Source organism: Dermacentor andersoni, chromosome 8, assembly GCF_023375885.2.
Source record: "Dermacentor andersoni chromosome 8, qqDerAnde1_hic_scaffold, whole genome shotgun sequence".
Taxonomy (NCBI): Eukaryota; Metazoa; Arthropoda; class Arachnida; order Ixodida; family Ixodidae; genus Dermacentor; species Dermacentor andersoni.
In genome coordinates, this window is record NC_092821.1 from 113,049,743 (window position 1) to 113,069,587 (window position 19,845).

Below are 19,845 nucleotides of genomic sequence, written 5' to 3' on the forward strand. Positions count from 1 at the left end.
TGATGTGATAAACAGCCAGGGCGCTTCCAAGTGTGCGGAAAGCTTTCACGGGATATAATGTAGCGTTTACATGGACGTTAGATGGTCTACTTAACTGATTATAAATATTGTACTGTTAACATTATCCGTATTACCTTCGTATCTGCTCTAAAACAACTACCGAAGCAGCATCATTACTATGACAGTTAATGGTGTACTACTCAGAGTGCTCCATATTTTCGCGTATTCACTTTAAATTCTCACCAAACGAGTAAATATGTACGTGCATGCATGCCGAAAGAGAACACGCGATTGATGTGCTCGGTGACTGGTGGAAGGTAAATTCAAGCAGTTCGAGGGGGAAAACCCATAGGTACAGTCGACCGCAAAAGTTTACGGGACGCAGTATCTGCCAAGAAGCTGAATTCTCGCGAAGCGTGGTCACACAGCCTCGAAATAAATGTTCCAGCATGTAGTAGCCTTCGCCACCTACACAGTGATTCGTTAAATGCGAAGTGCCATGCCTTAACCGTGCAGGAATTCACAATTGAAGGGGAAACCGCATCCCGCAAACTTTTTGCTGTTAACAGTACATGACAGGATGTACGCATGATTTCTCTTTTAGTGCCATTGTGCTGCTTGAACTTCACCGTCGAGAATAGATTACTCGCGCTAGTGTTGCTTATGATCGGTTACACTGGGCGCGACAGATGACGGACGGAATGTCTAAAGCAGTGGATCACTTCCTCGACCTCCTCGAAGCGCGCTGTCGAAAGTCCGTGAGGGGAGAAGTCAACGTGTACCCGATGCTAGGCACCCTGGCTTTCGAAATGGTAGCCGAGACAGCATGCGGTCTTCACCTCAGCGTGCAAGACAAGCCCGACGACCAATACTTTGATTCGGCCAACTCCTACCTGCTCAACGTCATCGAGAGCGCGTACCAGAGGACTGGCCGTGAGTATGCCATATCCGCTGCATTGTAACCTGCTCTTGTTTTGCTCTTGTCTTGCTCTTGTCTTGTCTTGTATCCGGGATTGTCCAAGGACCAGGCGGTTTTCCGTATGCTTAGAATTAAAGCGAAACTGCATTTGAATAGTGGAGCGTGGGAAGATAGAACTGTAATTTAGAAGTGTAATGAAAAATTGTTAAGAATTTTGATAAAATAAGTTAACGTAAAGAAACGAAATAGAAATTATTGCTAATTTTTTTAGAAATTCGGCAAGATACTCTTTTTGTCTCTGTAATTGTAAACTGCAAGAAAAGCATACCTGTGGCTGGATCTTTCTTGGGCTTACTGCATGTGACATACACACTATTTCTGTCTTTTTTTTTTCAGTTATAGAAGTGATCAATTACTGTGCGCCATCTTATGCGTGAAATAATGTCAGCGCAATGTGGGCTTCTTGAGAACTTCCTTGTCTTATCTAATGTTTAAGATGGCCGGCAACTGTTGAAGTTGCCATTAGGTCGATATAACGAAGCTAACCCAACGTGTCAAGTCATATATAGGAATTGACATATTTGAGATAATTGAGCGTATTGAACTGTCTTCGAAAGGGCAGCTACGAAGACGCGCCATGTTTGCGTTTCTTTGAAGGATACCGCTATTTTCGGATTTCTGAGGAAATTAATCCCGTTTGATACTGTTAGCGAAGAAGACTTGCTTGCTGAAACAAACGGCAATTTGCTGAAACGCACACGATACATTCACTGCTCCCAAGACATCGCTGTATTTTTCTCAGTCTCATAACACTAGAGCGAAGAAATTGACTTGTGCGTATCACAATTGAGGGCAGCGCGATTATGTGTTTCTTTCTGCCTAAGAAAATTATGTGCGCTTAATAATACAAAACACGTTCAATTCACAATAACAGCGCCTACATCCTACAAAGAATTGCCGTAACTTGACACCGATATTTATAATATATACAAATTTATTGCTATCAGACAAAATTGTGATTACGTTTTAGTTAGCAGATATGCTTACATGGTCACCACAGGATTGTGTCTATAAACCACTGCAACAGTATTATACGACAGCACAAATAATGTAAAAGTAAATACCGTATGTAGAATGTTCTTCCTGGGTTAACCTTATGCTCTTTTACATGACAGATATTTCTTCGCTACATATACACATAGATATGAATACGTGTATACCTGAGCACCTATAAATCGCGTATTGTTTTTGACAATTATTTATTCCCTGAGCCAAAGTATCAACAAACACGTTGTTGCTTCGGCGCTACGGTTTTAAATTGTTCCAGTCCTTGCAAATCCACAATGAGCAAAGCCTCATCATGGTCTGTTTCGTCTTCTCCATCTATCGTGTCGACTTCTACTTCGTTGAGCCGTGTAGATTGCTGAAGACGTCTTTTCTGCTGACTGCGGCAATAAAAAATATCTACTGCACCTCACAACCGTTTTTCGACACTTCTTCCACCCTGTACTTGGGCAGCAGTAGATTCCCCACTCCGCACACAAGAGCTGCTGTGCACATCATTAAAATAAATTGAGTGACAGTCGCGGAAAAACAAAGTAGTGCGTAAGCTACCTTTGCTACACACCCAAGACCGAGATTTCGCTTGGCTCCTTCGTCACCCGATGACCGATCGAGGTTAGGGTTACGACATGCGGATAAATGATTGGGCGCCATGGTTTCGCCGCTTCCTTTCGACAGTGATCGATCACAAACCGTCCTTGGCGAGACTTGACGTGATTCTGAGAGAACGACGAGATTGCGCTAAACCTGTGAAACACCTTTCGTTGCCTCGGCTCAAACCTAATCAGCGTCGAATGACAGCATTTCATGCTTGACTAGTGCCTGACGAGTAGTCGCGTATTACGTGCACTAGAGGTAAGTACATCGTTGGAGTCGTTGAGCCACCACGCTAATACGGTGCAGCACAGCGACAGCTTCAATAACTCTGTTCGCTTTACCCACGGCTGCGCTTTTTCCCTCGGCAAGCTTCTTTCTGCATGGACATCAAAAACATTGCACCGTGAAGAAGTCAGCTCATTTCAGTACTGGCAAAAGTGAGGGCTATTCACTGCACAGCAGTAAGTGTTACTGCGGTTGTCTCAGTCACGAGTCTGCAAAGGATTTCTGGCCTTCCGTCGTTGCATTTTCCCCTTTTTACTGCGACAGTACTTAGAAGCCCGAAACTGGATTTACTGTGTCGGTCCGTACCTTCTGTTAGACCCAAGTCGGCAGAGGCCGAAACTGTCGTAAAGAAGTCATGGTCAGGACACCTCATTCTCATCAGCTTCCTTCTAGCCATGAGGTGAAGAGAGAGAGAGAAAAAAAGAAAGATGCCATGAACTGCATTGCCCGTGCTGGACCAAACCGTAGCCTCAGAAAACCTAGTCAAGAGGTCGGGCGAGTTGGCAATTAATGAAACAGCTATTTGGCGGGAATACTTGAGCGAGAGACGACGAGGAAACAACATGCACCGCGCCTTTGCATATCGTTCCCGCGTCGCCTCTCGTTCAAGTTTTAGCGCTGAACAGTTGTCGCGAAGAAACCCGGCTAACTTAAGGCAGCATCTTCTGCCACATAGTAGCTCCAGTGGGTGCCTTTCTGTTCAGCGTTAAGAATCAAGTCATCACGTAATACTTACGCACACGTAATCGTTCAAAGGCATTTGGAAAGCCCACAGTCCCGCTATTAAAAGAAAGCGCAATATTCAATGGTTTCACAACATCAACTTGTTAGCTGTTATGCGCGAACGTCCGAATGTGTGGAGTACAGGGGAATAAGCCGAGCCGACTGCAACGAGAAGTCCTATGCAGGACTCACTGCCAGCAATAATTTGTTTTAAAAATGCACATATGTGCCATCAGACACACCAAAAAAATATCAGCAAAAAGGCATCAACTTCACAAGTTAAACTTTTGAAAGGAACTCCCACAGCTGCCATCAATACCAAGAATGCGTATTTTGGATTGATGTGGTGTCCATAATTTAACGCGACAACGTTAAGGAGTCCGTGTCTCAGCAAATCCGCCGTCTGCGTCCCACTTCTGGCGTCCGGCGTCGAACGTGGTTTGGTCAAAAGGACTTTCGAACCACCTATACCCAGACCCTCCATGTCATGCAAAAAATTTACTGAACTAATTGAATTTCTCGAGCTAGAATATGTGGAAAAATTGTAAACTACGACTTACACACAACCTACAGGCACTATAGCTTTCGGACTGTAATTTGACAATACTAAAAAACATAATTCTGTTAAGCGAAAACTCGAAGGAACCCCTTTTGCGGCGCTTCTGCAGTTCACAGACCGGCCGCGGCGTGCGCCATTTGTGCGCGCCGGCGCGCGGGTGTCTTGGAGGCCACGGAGTGGCGCGCCCGTTCCTTGCAATACCTCGAGCTGGCGCTCGCCTCCGCCGCATCACGGCCCACGCAAGAGGCCGCGTTTCTACCACAAAGCCCACCTTCGTCCATAGCGTTAGCGGCCAGCGTTTCCCGGTAAACATTACGGTTGCATACGTTCCATTTGCCAGGAAACGTAAGAAGCAGTCAGGGATATTTGAATGCTACCGCATTCCACTCTTAAAGGCGAATCTTAAGCGTCCTCCAAATTTTGTTCACTATCTTGAAGCGTAAAATATGTCATTTTTTTTCCATAGAAGAGACTGCTAGATTTTAAATATACATAGGCATTCCCATACACTAACAAGACAAGCAAGAGAAAGATAAAATCCGCTGGCTCATAAACACTCATGAATTTCCATGGTTTCCATCAGTTCCAAGAACGCCTATCGTGAATTCGTATTCTTGCTGACGTTTTGTCCCTCCATTTGTTATCAAATAATTAGGTGCTTTTTTCAGAAACCGGACTCTGATGTGAGCCTCACATTTATATATTTGGACCTCGTGTGAGTTTGTGCTCTTCCTTCTTCAAGATGGCTCACCAACAAACATTTTAACCCTCTCAAGTTGTATATCCCTATGTTGGCACAGAATTCTTTTCGGGTACAAAGGTCCTCATGTGGCTGACGTGCCAACTGGAGCGGCACTTCGGTCGAGAACCCCACACGTGCCTTACGAGAAAAGCCCAGCCCATCATCACGCTCAGAGAAAAAGAACCCCACGTAAGCTATACTTATACAAATGTTTCTTGAAAATGCCACCAATATGCTGCGTTTGACGTTTGACTTGCACTGCATATTTCAACTTAACCGTTTGTTCCCAGTGTTTAGCACTCATAGAGTAACATATCAAACCAATACAGGCGCTATAAGAGATACCGTAGTTCAGGGATCGAAGGCTACTTTAACCACCCCACTTTCTTCAAAGGCCTGACCTGAATGTGTTCTGGAATTTGGATTACGTCGGAAAGAATGTGCTTAGACATGATGAAACCGAGTACAGTAATTTGTTTGCCCTTTAAGTGCAAAATTGTATTCTCGATGAGGAAAGAATCGAAGCGATTACGTGAATCAATGCACAATAGTGAAATATTGCAATTTCGTCCTCCCACGTGACAATAGATAATTAACCAATTCCTTTCCCGCAACCGGGTAAGCTCTGTATTTTGTATAAAGTGTTTTTGTCCTACATTACCCACGTGTCGTTTGCATTCTTAGTTCTTGCAAGTAAATCGGCGGAATCCAGCCAGATAAACAGCATTGATTTCGTGCAAAGCATGGTAACACCGCCTGCTATACGAAGAGATTATAGCGATCAGAAGCCAGAGGATTTTATGTTTCATCTATGCCAAATATATCAGATGCCGGTCTTCTTTTAGCATATGTAAGCTTAGTTGTAAGAAAGTGACAGCCTGTTCGTGGATCCGCTTTCTTTTCTTTTTTTTTTCGGACAGCTTGCTCGTCCAGACGTCCTCCAGAGTCTCTTAGATGCGAAGATTCCGAAAGAACTTCTCAGCAGGCCAGAATTTAGAGTTCGAGCCAACAGCGAAGGTGAATTATTTCAAATAATATTCTGGTCTTTTAAAGCGAAGCTTTCCTTTCATACTGTTTAAAAAAAGTTTGCTTACACTATTTACTAGAGAACGCAAAAGGAATTATATGCACAAAACTACGGCCAGAGACAATAAGAACTATTCACTGCTAAACACAAAGGTGGCATGTGTAACGGAAAACCTGCTTACATTACGTGAAATCAACCCTCAAGATAGCGCCAGTGGGCCCACTTTTCTTCTGCGTGATCAATCAACAAATGACGACGTAATGCTAGTGCACTTGATGTCATCCCTGGGAATCTCTAAAGCAGACACGTCTCTTAATACAACAGACAACAAAATTGAGCGGCTCCTTCCATTATCTTTAATTTTCTCTACTTGGCCTGTCTCATTCTTGGGCTGCTGAATACGCGCTGCCGGATGCTCCGGCTGACACACCGTGGAATTTTCACCGAAGAATTACTACAAGTGGGCGCGCCAGCTTTTCTGCGCAATTATACAACCAATCGCGAGCATGGTCTATGCATATACTTAAGGATCAAAAGCATCTCTGAAGCGCATAGAACCCTTATTGGAATATAGTAATATATTAAGCGGCCTATTTGACACTCTGAAGGCGTTTATATTCGGGATACCCATCGTAGGCTCATGGGGCATTGGGCAGTAGGCATGTGCCCCTGTGCAGTGCCAATTCTTTGCAAATCTTCCAGTATGGCCACTCATGGGGCCCCTAAATTGTCAAATGTATTTAAATATACGCGTCCTACTTCTCTGTGCAACCACATTTCATCGCCATTTTCGCCTGCAGAAGCATCAAACTTACATCACCGTTGTCCTGATTACGTTGTCACGTACACGTCTCACACTGTGCGTTAGCCTGATTTGGTCCTCGGCGTATCACAATACCGAAAGAGTGGTTTAGTACATAAACGTGCCCTTACATACACATAGCATAATGTTAGTGTTGTTACCTTGTGCATAGACATTGCGTGAGGTTTCGCGTTTCATGGTACAAAAATAAACAGAATCGTATCCATTGCACTTACTTCCATTGTATTTAGTTAACAGCTTCACAAAAGCTTCTTTCGCATAGATTCCAACGTACACATTAGATATACATAATTTTGTTTTCGTGAAAACGAATAGTAACTTTCGGAAGTCTCCTCAGTTCTACAGCAAGGTCAGTAGTATGAGAAATGCCAGCGAATATGAAGAAAGAGCAATGAACCGGCGTACACAGAAGAGCTTACATTGTCACATTGCTGATTGTCATAGCCGATTGATATATAGATTCATATTCTGGTGGCAAATTTCTACATATCTTAAGAGATGTATAGAAAGATGCTTTATGAAGAACCTGAGCACGCTACATAATTGATAAAAAAGCAGGAACTCATAACCAACGGGGGATTTCCGTTGTCTCTTTTTGTTTTTCCTAATATGCGCATCATGATTGTCGCCATTGGTATTGCATTAAAAATTATTTCATTACAGCTTAATTTAAACATGCAGTGTAGAAACTCACTTCATCTATCGCGTTTACTGGCGAACTCTTGGGAGAGACAGAGCTTTGCGTAAAACTTTCGCACAAAATTTCTATGCTCATAGCGCAACAGCAAATTATCATTTTTTGTGTAGATCTTACTAAATAAACAGTAGAGTCCTATACTCGTAATATATCAATAAATGTCTGCTGTTCTCTTCTGTCTAACAGATAATAAGACAAAATTGATGAAAGCTTCAGCAATGAACTTTATTTCTCGACTTAATCACGAAAATGACTGCGGTAATGTGACGATACAAGTTTTGTAACACACTGGCGGCTTGCCGAAAATAGGCTAGTTTTGTGTCGAGATAACTGGGATCGTGAGACTTTCATCATCTCGATTTAGCCTTTTACCGGAAGGAATTGACTTCATTAGGACGAGAACCTGATGTGCTTTAGAAGAGTAGCCTAAATTGAAAGCCAAGGTTTAGCTTGCCTTGTACCTGCCTTGTCTTTCTTTCCAACAGGACATTTCTTGATGCCACTCAAAGACGTGTCTTCGAACGCCGCCGCCGTCCTTACCGCTGGGTGAGTTCATAATTGCACGCCTATTGCGGGACGAAGGAATTAAAAATTAAATTATGGGGTTTTACGTGCCAAAACCACTTTCTGATTATGAGGCACGCCGTAGTGGGGGACTCCGGAAATTTCGACCACCTGGGGTTCTTTAACGTGCACCTAAATCTAAGTACACGGGTGTTTTCGCATTTCGCCCCCATCGAAATGCGGCCGCCATGGCCGGGATTCGATCCCGCAACGTCGTGCTCAGCAGCCTAACACCATAGCCACTGAGCAACCACGGCGGGTGCGGGACAAAGGAAACCGAGTGTGGAACACCCTTTTCAAGCATAGGCGTCACCTAGTACGCGAACTTAGGACCACGTAAACAGCATATAAAACATCGCGTGACAACAAGGTTACCAAATTAGAGACCCGCGCCATGCAATTATTGAGAATAAAACAAAAAAAAGGAACTGGATTTTTTTTAATCACCACCATGTGAAAGCAGGAAGAAATCGAGTCAAGGAAAGTATGCGGGAACTTCCGAGCTTCTGTATTAAAATCTAGAAATAAAGAAAGAATAAATGTGAGAGAAAGGAGAAGCTGGCCCTGACGCGAGCCAAACCAGCAAGTGCGGTTCTCGGCTATACGAGCTAGTCTGGAATCTATAGCCCCTCATCAACGTTCACGAATATTTCTGCACGTGTACTAAGCCTACGCCTGGAATTGTTATTTCATGGCCACGGTGGTGGTCGAGGAACGTCTTTTGTTACCACGGGCGTCACGCAGCAAGTGAACAGACTTATCGTTGCCGCACAAGACATGCTTGACGTGTCGCAAGATCACTGCGCCGGCATTTCGATACCAGCAAGGGTATGCGTAACTAAATTCATTGTACATGCGTTGAGAATAGCGGAAACTATTCTGGAATCGAAGTGGCAGCGCCATCGACTGCTCTGCAACATTACATGATCCGCATTTAAAAAAAAATGGATGAACTTGCCCGTTCGTGGTGGCCCGTGTCAAGTGGAATTGAGTCGAGTGCCAAGGCTCAAGTCCACCCGCGAAACAGTTACATCTTCCCCATCCATATCATTCCTACCAGTATTCCTGCCATCACACTGGCACTGGCACTTTTTAACGCGATGGCGTTAGCGCTCCAGCGTGGCAGAATATCCAGCATCGGCGTCCGACATCCCGCGTCCAACGTCCAGCGTTCGGAGTCCAGCATGGGACATCGCTTCGGCAAAAACGAATTTCGAACGACGCATAAGTGACCACGCAGGCCCTCCATGTGGCGCAAGCAAGTTACCGAAGTAACCGAGTTTCTCAAGGTAATATACGTAGCAAAACCGTAAAGTACGACTTACACACTATCTACAGAAATGATAGCGTCGGATTGTAATTTGAACATACGAGAAAACATAATTGGGTTGCGCGGAAACTCCAACACGTACCCCTTTTAACTCGATAGCGTTTTCGAACTGCCGTTTGAGGCCCGTCTTAGTAGGAGTGGTAAGGCCACCTCGGATCTCTGCACGCCATGAAAAAAAAAAACCGCAAAGCTTGCCTTTATGCTTAGCGTTCGCCACCAGCGTCTCCCGGTGAACATAGCGGTTAAATACGCTGCATTTGCAGGGAAGCGTGAGAAGCACTCAGGAATCTTTTAATGCTATCGCGTTCCGCTCTTAAAGGCGGAGTTTAAGTGTCCTCCTAATTTTTTTGTGGTTGAGGTGCACCGTGAATAGATTAATCAACGCTCGCAATTTTGTCCAAACTTTATAGGCAACAACACAGGACCGTTGCTGCTACTTTCAATTGAAAACTCCAGCTTGAATATTTAACCTCCGTTTTCATCACGTACATACGTATGCGATCATCTGCTAAATTTTGGTGGATGCAGCGACCAGCTGAAAACCTGCACCCGAATCCACAAAGGTTTTCGTTCCTCAACGCTGCCTCGCATTGATCGAACGTATTCTTTCGTAATATGTTTGCTAGATGCGTTGTCTGGCAGCTGTTCCTATGAACTGATCTAGAGCGTAATAGTCGCTTCCTTCGCTGTGTGGAAAGGCCTTGGAGCGGCTCAAAAAGTGCACTGCATAAATTAACAGCGCACACCAGCATTTGTTAAACCACATTACTGCAGGTTGCACATGAAAACAGTATGGTAGAGATGACTGATTTTCCTTTTTCACGCGGCTAACGTGTTCTCAAAAGATTTACTCGCGATGTGGTACGGTAGGTACGCGAAAGCACTTTTGGGATTTGAGCAAATCGCTTGCGCAGGTTGGAGACTGTAGCGGTTGCCTGCGCCAACTGCGTCTTCTGTCTGGCCAAACATCCCGAGGTCCAGGTCAAAGTCAGGCAGGAAGTGAATGCTGCCCACGATAAACACGTGAGCATAGCATTGAAATTCTCAATTCAAAGCTACCACTTCCTGCGAGAACACTTCGTCGCGTTGCTTTTTTGCTAGCATTTGCAGTCTTTCAACTCACTTCATTTATGTGTATGTCTTTCTGTTCGAGTTTCTTAACCACGGCGCTAGGTAGTGCTTTATGTTTTTTCTGCGATTACAATTCTTTCATAACTTCATCTTGCTTGCGGTATGTTTGTCTGTTTGTCCGCGCCTAACCGTTTTCCCGCCAGCTTGGGTCATTGTATAGCCCATGGAAACGGGTTGCTGTGCTCAGAGAACCGGGTTTCAAAACCAAGTGTCGCACCAACTTAGATGACAGGACATGTGCCACTGGGTATTTTCCGCTCTTCGGTGAGCTTCTCTGACACCAACTTGGGTCCACTGGGGCTACCTTCCCCAATCATAAGTGGGAATTTGAGAGAAAAGAGAGAAAGAGAGAGAAAGGCAAAGGAAAAACAGGGGGGTTAACCAGAGATTGTCTCCGGTTGGCTACAGTGTACTGGGGGAGGGGCAAGGGGATGCGATAGGTGAGAGAGAGAAAGATAAAGAAAGAAATTTAAAAAAGTAAAGAAATAACGTACGCACACACACACGCACGTACACACAAACTGTTTCGGTGGGCACTGTCACACAGCCCGCAAAGGCGTTCCTACTGTTACGCGGTGTCACCGTACAATCCCACGTCACACAGTATACAGTCACAATCTGTCAGAAAGTCCCATGTCTTTCAAGTACCGCAGCAGCGCCTTCATAGCGGATCTCGCTGATGTTCGCGTAGGCCAATTTCCAAGGATCTTGTTTTCTGTCATTGGGCGCTTGTTCAGTTTGTGTAGGATGGCTGAGAAGAGTGCTCTTGAGAGAAAGATGACTGTCGACAGTAATGCGATTACCATCACACATGATTACATTCATCTGTCCCAGAAGTAGCCTACCAGATATCTACTCAACTGTATCAAGCCTACATAGACATAGGCTAAGCTAGCCACTGCCACAAGCTACAGCAGAAGCTCGAAGGTGGCCAAGTGGACTCCGCCCAGCTGCATACACACCTCATATATGACGCGTTTCGGCAGTGGCAATACGGTGTGTAACTACAATGTTTTAGATGCTAACGCATTAACGTTGACATTCATCGGGAGATTGGTTAGGCCGAAATTTTTTTGTTTCCTTTTTTTTGTGTGTGAGTAGCTGTGTTATGTTGCACGATGCGAAACATGACAGAGAGAGAGCATTTATTGGAGCGAAGGCAGAGTGCTGACAGTGCCAAATTATGACAATCGTCTTCTGCAGGGTGGCTTCACCTACGACGCCATCAAGGACATGCACTACACAAGGCAGGTCATAAACGAAACCCTGCGACTGTACTCACCCGTGATCGCGTGAGTATCTAAAGCGATCGATGTCCAAGATTCAAGATGAAACCAGGGAAGGAAACGCCCACACAGAAACCAAGAGGGCATGGACTTACGGAATGATCCCGGATTAACCACCAGTTGTTAGTCCAGCGTCGTCCTGTGTGCTCATTGTTTCTTCTGTATGCGTTCATTTTACTTGTTTCATCTGAGTTAACGACGTACCAACTTGAACCGCCCTTAGCCTTGTTACGCCTTAACGTTACACCGTAAAAATATTTTCACCCTTCTGGGTGCAGCTTTGTCCCATCGATAATATTGTTATTCTTAAGCTTCTAAAAAAAATTACTGTGCGTGACGCTTACCTCTAACTACAGAAGTGTGATAGAGAAGCAGTAGTTACTGCTAATCCTGAGTGCCTCAAGCCCCTCAAAATTTTGACACGACTATTCGGCTAGAGTGAAAACTTACCTCATGTAGGGTTGGCGTCGTCTGTTCTCGGCATAGTGATTGCCTGCGATAAAATGTCGCAAAAAAAACTTCATTTGTGTGCCATCAATGATTCAGTCTTACCAAATAAAAGTGAGGGTGTTAGCTATAGGATTAGCTGTGTTTTAGCTAAATTTAGCTGTGTTTTTCTTGTTTTGTTTTCCTCTCTGTGCACGTATACCTAAACTAGCCGGATAATAATAACCACTCACGAGACTTCACAGCACTTGTCACAACAGCTCCTAAGTTTACGAGAGTGTTCCGATCTGATGCAAGTTCGTTCGTGCTGCCTCTACGCCTATATATAGAAAGCGAAACTGTTTTGAGACTTTAGGGCTGCAGCGCCATCGTCACTGGCTTTTGAATTTGACGCAGTTTTGCGGCTTCGCCAACACTGCAGCACAGAAGGTCTCTACACGGAAACGCGGCCATCATTCCACGTCATTTCCGATTCATTTACTGCAGAAAACTCTTTGTTTTGCAAAGACCTATTTATTTTCTCTGAATACCTGCATTTGGAAAGTAGGCAATTTCTCTTCATAGGAGCCGTAGCCCTGTTCTACGCCACCCTTCCTCACACGTTGCACTCTAACCAGCCACTCGCATCGGCGGTGTCGGAGGAACGTTACGCAAATTAACATTTTTATTGTTACTTTTTTTGGTGGTTTAATGCATAGAATAGGTGGGAAAAAAACTGAAAAGAAGGCCGTCTTACTAGACGCGCTCAGCCCTGTGAGCATTTGTTGTCCGTCATTCAAAGAAGTAGTAAGCCACTGATCTGGAACATTCAGCCTTAGCGTGGCCTCCCTGAGAATATTGTGTCCAATAAGTTTAGTAGCACAGCACAGCCGCAAACGGTCGCAGTGCCCGGCATGCGTTGAAGGATGCTCACTTGCGTATCACCAAGTGCAGATGACGGCTGGTGTCCGGACTAGAGATCGTCGAAAAGAAATCATTTATCGAAGAGCGCACAAGAACCTCCGTCACCATTTCTTTAGCTTGTGTTTAAGTCCCACTCTGAGCATTTCGCAGTTTGTTTCTCTTTTCCGCCTCTCGGCACGTCTAATGTTGTTTTGTCTTACCATCTCAATAACTCATACTGCCTTACTCCTGACTTTCCCGTTGTCCAGAATTCGAAAATGAGCAATGCTCTTTATGTAATGCTCCGACAGTTGCCCTGAAGAGTTGAAGTGATGATAATGGTGGTGGTGATGGTAATGATGTTGATGACGATGAAATGATTGTTTTCTAAGCAGTTAGGTGCTGAATTTTTCTATCCAACAAAAGTGAAATGAAGCAGAAAAAGCAGAGTTTTAAAGCCTTCACGTGAAGCAGCGTCTAACACTGACATTTGCGCCTGATCGTGAGCTAGCGAGCGATGGACGACATCTTCGCTCGTTTATCGCTTTCCACTTCATTGCGCTTTAAGTACTGCTTATCAGTAGTTTCACGCCACGCCAAAGAAACGTTACCAATTGGCGATTTCCCGTTCTATGGCAGCCCCTTATCGTTGCTCTCACCTTATCTTACACCGCTTGAACTTGTGCAAAAACAAGCGCGAGTGAATATTGATCACAGAGTAGTAATTGAAGATTCCTCGGAGAGGTATTCACGGTGAAGTGAACATAAATTAGGTAGGTTATTATGATGATCACCATTAAATCTAAAAACTCCGGTAGGCACGTAACAACGCTGACAGTCCTATTCCCGAGACGATCGCGACGTAGGCTGTATGTACATCTATGTCAACACTTAGGGCACTAGCATTTAACGTCGCGCCACCTAAACATTACGTCTGTACTAGTTAATACAGTAAAATTAACCAACATACCGCCAAGCACATGTGCCTCTCAACTGAAGACTAATATAAGGTCCTTCCATGATGGCAAATTTAGGCCTTCATGAGCGCTTGAATAATAACAAGGTCGTTTCGCCACGGACGTTGACCTCTCTGTACGTGGCTCTGCTTCGAATTAATTGAAAAGGGCAATTTTATACAAAAGGCATCTAGGAAGTCAGTGTCTAGAGGAACATGCTGAAGAGTGTTTGGATAGTTGGTTGGCCACAATTGTCGCAAGCTCACTTGTGGACACATGGACGAATCCCAAAGCATGGCAGAGTTCGTGTTCGTCATCTCTAGTGGCCGTCGATATATCCACAAGTGCGCTGTGATTACACTAAGTCTATTTAAGATTCTGCGTGATTTCGCAATATCTCTCACCGCTCTGCACTACAGGTTCGCAACGAGGAAAGCATCCTGCGACTTTCGCTGCAAGGACATCTCCCTTCCCAAGGGTATCAACATCATGGCTTGCACGCAACAGATACACAGAGATCCGTGCTACTGGGACAAGCCCGAGGAGTTTAACCCCGACAGGCAAGTTACGAACCCGCGCACGGATTGCGTCATGCGCCATTGTACCAACGGCTCTTAATGCAGAAGGCTGAGCTACTTGCAACTATGATATCTGAGTGGTTCGCAGCGCTTCAGAGAGAAAAAAGAAACGCGGTAGCAGAACAGACTGATTTGCAAAGAAGGGCAAACTCACACACGAAGCTTATTGCATAAATATGGAGCCTGGCAGTTTTGTAAGCACTGATTCTATCACTCCGCCTAAAAAAAGAAAGAGAACAAAGATGTATACCAACGGTTGTGTGCTATATGTGTGTGACAAGGGGTCTGACGCCTGGGTCAGGTTTCCGAGCACTGGGTCATGTTGCACCGTAACATTTGAGGGCATTGTTTTTGAAGCAGCGAAACTAGTTCAAGACCAGCGTCTTCCCTTTTCCTTCGTCGGTTCTTCTACGGCGTTCCTTTTCCCCCTCAGGTGACTAAAATGTCTCAGCTGCACATGTATTGGCTCATTAAGTGACGACCATCTCTAGGAAGAAATGAGCCTCAAAACTGATGTCGAAGATGTTGAGGCTGATCACTTGTTAAAGAAATAAATTCTGGTGTTTGACGTGTCAGAAACCCCGGTACAATTACCGGTAGTGAAAGGCTGCAGATTTATTTTCATTACTTGCGGTTCGTTAACGTGCACCTAAGTTTACGTATACAAGAGCGTTTCTTTGCATTTCACAGCCACCGAGGCACTGCGCTGATGAGCTCGTGGTCGCAGGTTCAATCCCGACTACCGCGGCCGGGATTAACAAAAGCAGAACGGCAACCTTGTTCTTAAACGCTCTTGGCGTCTTTTCCGACACGACCCCATTTCTCGGCAGTCACCATATTGTGCATGCTGAATTCCTAGAAATACGACCCAATATCAGTAATTGCTCAGGCACGGCCAATCGCTGCCTCAAAGTTTAGGCGAAATAAATGCAATTTTGTTTTCAAGCTGGTCACTCGGCGGAGGTTATGTAGTCTTGCTGATTACCAGCCAACTCCACAAAAACCTAGGCGCACTAGTGTGTCATCCCGCCAGTCAGCTGCAAGCTCGTTTATTCCAGCCGCTTAAGAAAGGAGCGCGAGGGAAAAGCTAGCGTGAAAAGTTGGGACAACGCTGAAAACGGTCCGTTATGAAAAACAGCGCGCCTGACAACAAAAATGTTAATTGAAAAATATAACGAAATGGCAGCCCTTTAGCAATTAGGCAGGGGTGATAAATGTTTCGTGGTTTCTGCATACAGGAAGAATATTGTGATTCTTCCCAATGCTACTCAATTGCTGTTGCAGATTTGTGCATTGAGAGTTGCCTCAAAAAGCACTATAGTGAATTTCCTCCTGTTAGTTATGGCCCCTTAGTAAAGTTGATATTTTGTTAATATTCAGGCTTCGCCCGCACGTGTTTCCTTTTTCTACTATAGTCTCTGTGTAGCTATAGCTACGAAAGCCGGTAATAGTATACATAAAAACCGTATATTTAGTTATACATATTATTTGATTTACTTTCTTTTATTACACTCGAGGCGAGGCCCGAAGCCGTTACATAAGGCAAGTGATTCATACAAAGCAACAAAATACTAAGAGCAACGTGTTAAATTTGAACCGAAATGTTCCTTGATGCTTTCCCATTGGCATGTAAAATAGCAGGCACTTCATCAGGCTGCCGCTCTCAGTAGCCCTGCGGGCCCCGCTCCTTGCTCGTGCCGTTGATAGGCGGAAAAATAACTGGATGGAAAATGACCAGGACGAAGCAACCATGTCCAGAATCCTTGACTATCCAAACAACCGCAGACGCGCTTAATCGAAACGTTGGTAATCTGCCGCCAACGGTCATTGAAGCGATTATTGACGCCGGTTTAAGCTGAAGGTTTTTTGCCTCTCACCACGGTAAACAAGCCTTCCGTGTGGAAGTCGAAACCTTTAAGAATATTTTATGCGACCCCATTTTAGTCGGCGTTCTCTTTTTATTACTAAACTCAAGATTATTCAATAGCTTCCGCAGAAAGCTGCCACGTCGCATACGGCCCGTTGACGCGTACAGCGACCTCACGGCGTCATTGCCTTTGCTTGCACGAAGCATCCGAACATTGCCCTTTCCCGTACACCCAGTGTAGGGTAGCAAACCGGTTGCTCGTCTGGTTAACCTCCCCGCCTTTCCTGTCCTTGTTCTCTCTCTCTCTCCGCAGGTTCTCTTCGCAGGAGAAGGCCAACCGCCATCCCCTCGCCTTTCAGCCGTTCGGAATGGGCGCTCGCAACTGCGTCGGATCGAGACTCGCCCTGCTGGAAGTCACTCTCATCGTTGCCAGACTGGTGCATCGTTACCTGCTGCATTTAGGATCCCGGCATGCGAACGTAAGCCGGCCTTGAAAAAGAAATTAGGGGCGTGGAATGACCGGGGTTGTTGGATAAGTAAGGGATAAGTAAGTTATGCCTTTGCCCTGCAGTGGGCATAACCAGGCTGATGATGATGATGATGATGATGATAATGATGATGATGATGATGAATGTCCCAAAACAAAAAATAGCAGGGCCATGGTCAAAGCACCTTCCTGTTATTTTCGGCCACCTGGAGCTCTTAAACGTGCTTCCATGGGATTGAGGCCACTGGGCACAAGAATCGAACCCTGGACCTTGTACTCAGCAGCAGAATTCCACAGCCCCTGAGCTACCACGCCGTCCGTTCAAGAGGGAAGTCTAGCTCGGGTCCAACTCCGATGCCTGCATTCAAATTCGTGTAAGGATGCAGAAATACTTTTATGATACAACACATTGATCATTCGTGAAAAAAAAAGATAATTTGAATTTTCCCGGCGGTGAAAGAAGTAAAACCGATTTACAAATAATCAAACAATATTGTCCGAACATAAAATCGCACACCCGGCACAAGGGGACTTCACTGCAGTGGCTCTACATGGCATAACGTGCCCCCAGTGAAAGGAGAGCGAGCATGCTGACTGCATACACGCGTCACTATACGTGCTTCCAATACAGCGCGTTCGTACATGCTTCAGGATAATCACATTCACGTCCATATTTATGGTGAGCTGGGTTTCCCCTAGACTTTTGTCACTAAGGAACGACACATACCCAGAGACCGAAGTTGGTGTCAAATAGGTTCACTGAAGCCCGTACCCACCGGCACATTCCCATTGACTGAACTTGACAAAAAGAGGTTCACAGAAGAGCTGCACATATCGAGTGACCCAAGTTGGCATCAAAGCAGTTCATTGAAGAGGGGCGAATTCCCTCTTGCGCATACCCCAATAACTCAAATTCCCATGAGAGGTTTACGGGAATTAGTTCTGATGGGGTAGTTTACGCACTTTCTCGGGGCTAACTCCGTATATATCTGCGCATTTATGTATCTCTCTAGTGATTTTCATGGTGCAATGTTTAGGGAATATGTTTCGAAACCAACCACTGGACCAAGTTGGGTCAGTGGGCATGTGGGATGTGTACTTATGTGCCGCTCTTCAAAGAACATGTTTCCCGCCTACATGGGTCAATGCGGCTTCGGAACTGGGCATGGGGCATTGGGTATGCACCGCTCTTCAACGAACCTTTCTGATGCCAAATTGGCTCGCTTGGTGTGGGCCAGTAGCTGTGTGATACTCTTCGGTAAACCTCTTTGACGCCAACTTGGACCACAGGGTATCTGCCGCTCTTCGATTAACCTATTCAAGGTCAACTTGGGAAACTATGTGCCACATGCGTGGTGGCGATCTTCAATGACAAAAACAAGTATTTAGACTTTATCCGCTGCTTGAGTGCACTCAGACCCTGCGTCGCATGCACCATGTGGAGACAAACGTGGCCACACCCGTCACTGGCTCGAAAAGCGATTCGTGCACTAGTGCAGTACTTGAAGTGCACCGGCTTAAGAGACCGTTTGTAGAGTCCTTGTGCATGGTGTCCCTCCCACACGTACTCAATGCTTACTCTCTCCCTTTCTTCCTCTTTCTATTCCCCTTTCCCCCAACCCCAGTGTAGGGTAGCAAACCGGATGCTGTTCTGGTTGACCTCCCTGCCTTTCCTATTCTTGTTTTCTCTCTCTTGAGACAAACTTGTATGAACCTGCACTCGCACCAGCGCCACTGGCGGATTTCGCCGTGGCGCCACTGAATGGGATAGCATGCTCCATAAGCAGTGCGAGAAATACATGCGTATGCATACACGACTCATACACAAGGCGTCTCTGCGGCGGCAATACGGTATGTCGTCGCATTACTGCAGTGTTAATCGCATTAACGTCGACAGTCATCATGAGATGCCATTCCGGCGCAGTTTTTGTTTTCAAGTTGGGCACACTCAATTGCGCCCATTTGTCAGTTGCCAAGCTGGCATCAAGGGGGGTTCATTCAGCAATGGCACACGCCCGGTGGTCCATAGCCAGTCACCCAAGTTGTACCGACGGTTGGTTTCGAAACTTGTTTCCCCAGCTACACAACACTACAGACTAGGGCGGGTTAAATATCCTCCGGCTGATATGTCCTTAAACAAGAGCCAGGCCTCCACTTGGCGTCGCCTGCAAACCAACTCGTTTCCAAGCCCGGTGTCGTGCAGCCTCTATACCCGGGTCAGTACTCCAGCCAGTGTAAGCTATGTAAAGCCAGGGCTAATCTTAATCACATTCTGTGGGAATGCCCACAGGCTCCCTCTGAGAGAAGAATAAAGCCTTTAGAACAATGGGAGACCTTATTACTCAGCTCCGATCCGGAGATTCAACTGAAGACCGTCCGACTGGCCGAAACCGCCGCTAGGGTCCAAGGACTCCTGGCCGTCGTCTAGGTGGGAAGGCTTAAAGGCTTCCCTACATCTGTTGGACAAACAAAGTTTTACAATCAATCAATCCCCGGCAACGCCGCTCCATCCTCTACCATTCTTCCTAGACAACCCACGTACCCAGATTGGCGGAAAAGCGATTATAGACATAGATAGATTAGCTGCTCGGGAAAGCGACTGACGGACCCTCAGAATTTCAATTTCATTAAACCTTGTTTTTTCATATTTTAATCCATTTGGTGGAAACAGTTTGTTTACTGAGGAAGCAAATGAAGGTTGGTTGTCTTCCTAGTTGAATTTTCCGTCATGACCACGGAGCCGGATCACCAGTGTTACGTCAGGTCTTTCAAAGTATTTTTCTTTTATTTATTTTTGAGTGCGTGTGCGTATGCTTGTCATGGCTTGTCACGGATAGGCTGCCCCGCCACTCACTCTGTCATTCATGGTGCTAATGACGATGA

General features: G+C 45.5%; 2 protein-coding genes across 3 annotated transcripts in view; one reads left to right on the forward strand and one right to left on the reverse strand.

The window, feature by feature from the left end:
• Positions 1–19,845, forward strand: part of LOC140219849 (cytochrome P450 3A29-like) — a 31,485-nt gene that overhangs the window by 10,533 nt on the left and 1,107 nt on the right. For both annotated transcript variants that reach the window (XM_072289842.1, XM_072289841.1), the window contains 8 exons: positions 690–933; positions 4,946–5,076; positions 5,808–5,904; positions 7,920–7,980; positions 10,243–10,351; positions 11,663–11,751; positions 14,450–14,590; positions 16,789–16,954. In XM_072289842.1, coding sequence (XP_072145943.1) covers positions 690–933; positions 4,946–5,076; positions 5,808–5,904; positions 7,920–7,980; positions 10,243–10,351; positions 11,663–11,751; positions 14,450–14,590; positions 16,789–16,954 — 1,038 coding nt within the window. The remainder of the gene's footprint in view (positions 1–689; positions 934–4,945; positions 5,077–5,807; positions 5,905–7,919; positions 7,981–10,242; positions 10,352–11,662; positions 11,752–14,449; positions 14,591–16,788; positions 16,955–19,845) is intronic.
• LOC129384343 (uncharacterized) overlaps positions 17,150–19,845 on the reverse strand; it is an 85,155-nt gene continuing 82,459 nt past the window's right edge. The window contains exon 5 of the mRNA XM_072289844.1: positions 17,150–17,320. Within this exon, the coding sequence (XP_072145945.1) occupies positions 17,284–17,320 (37 nt within the window). The 3' untranslated portion in view covers positions 17,150–17,283. The remainder of the gene's footprint in view (positions 17,321–19,845) is intronic.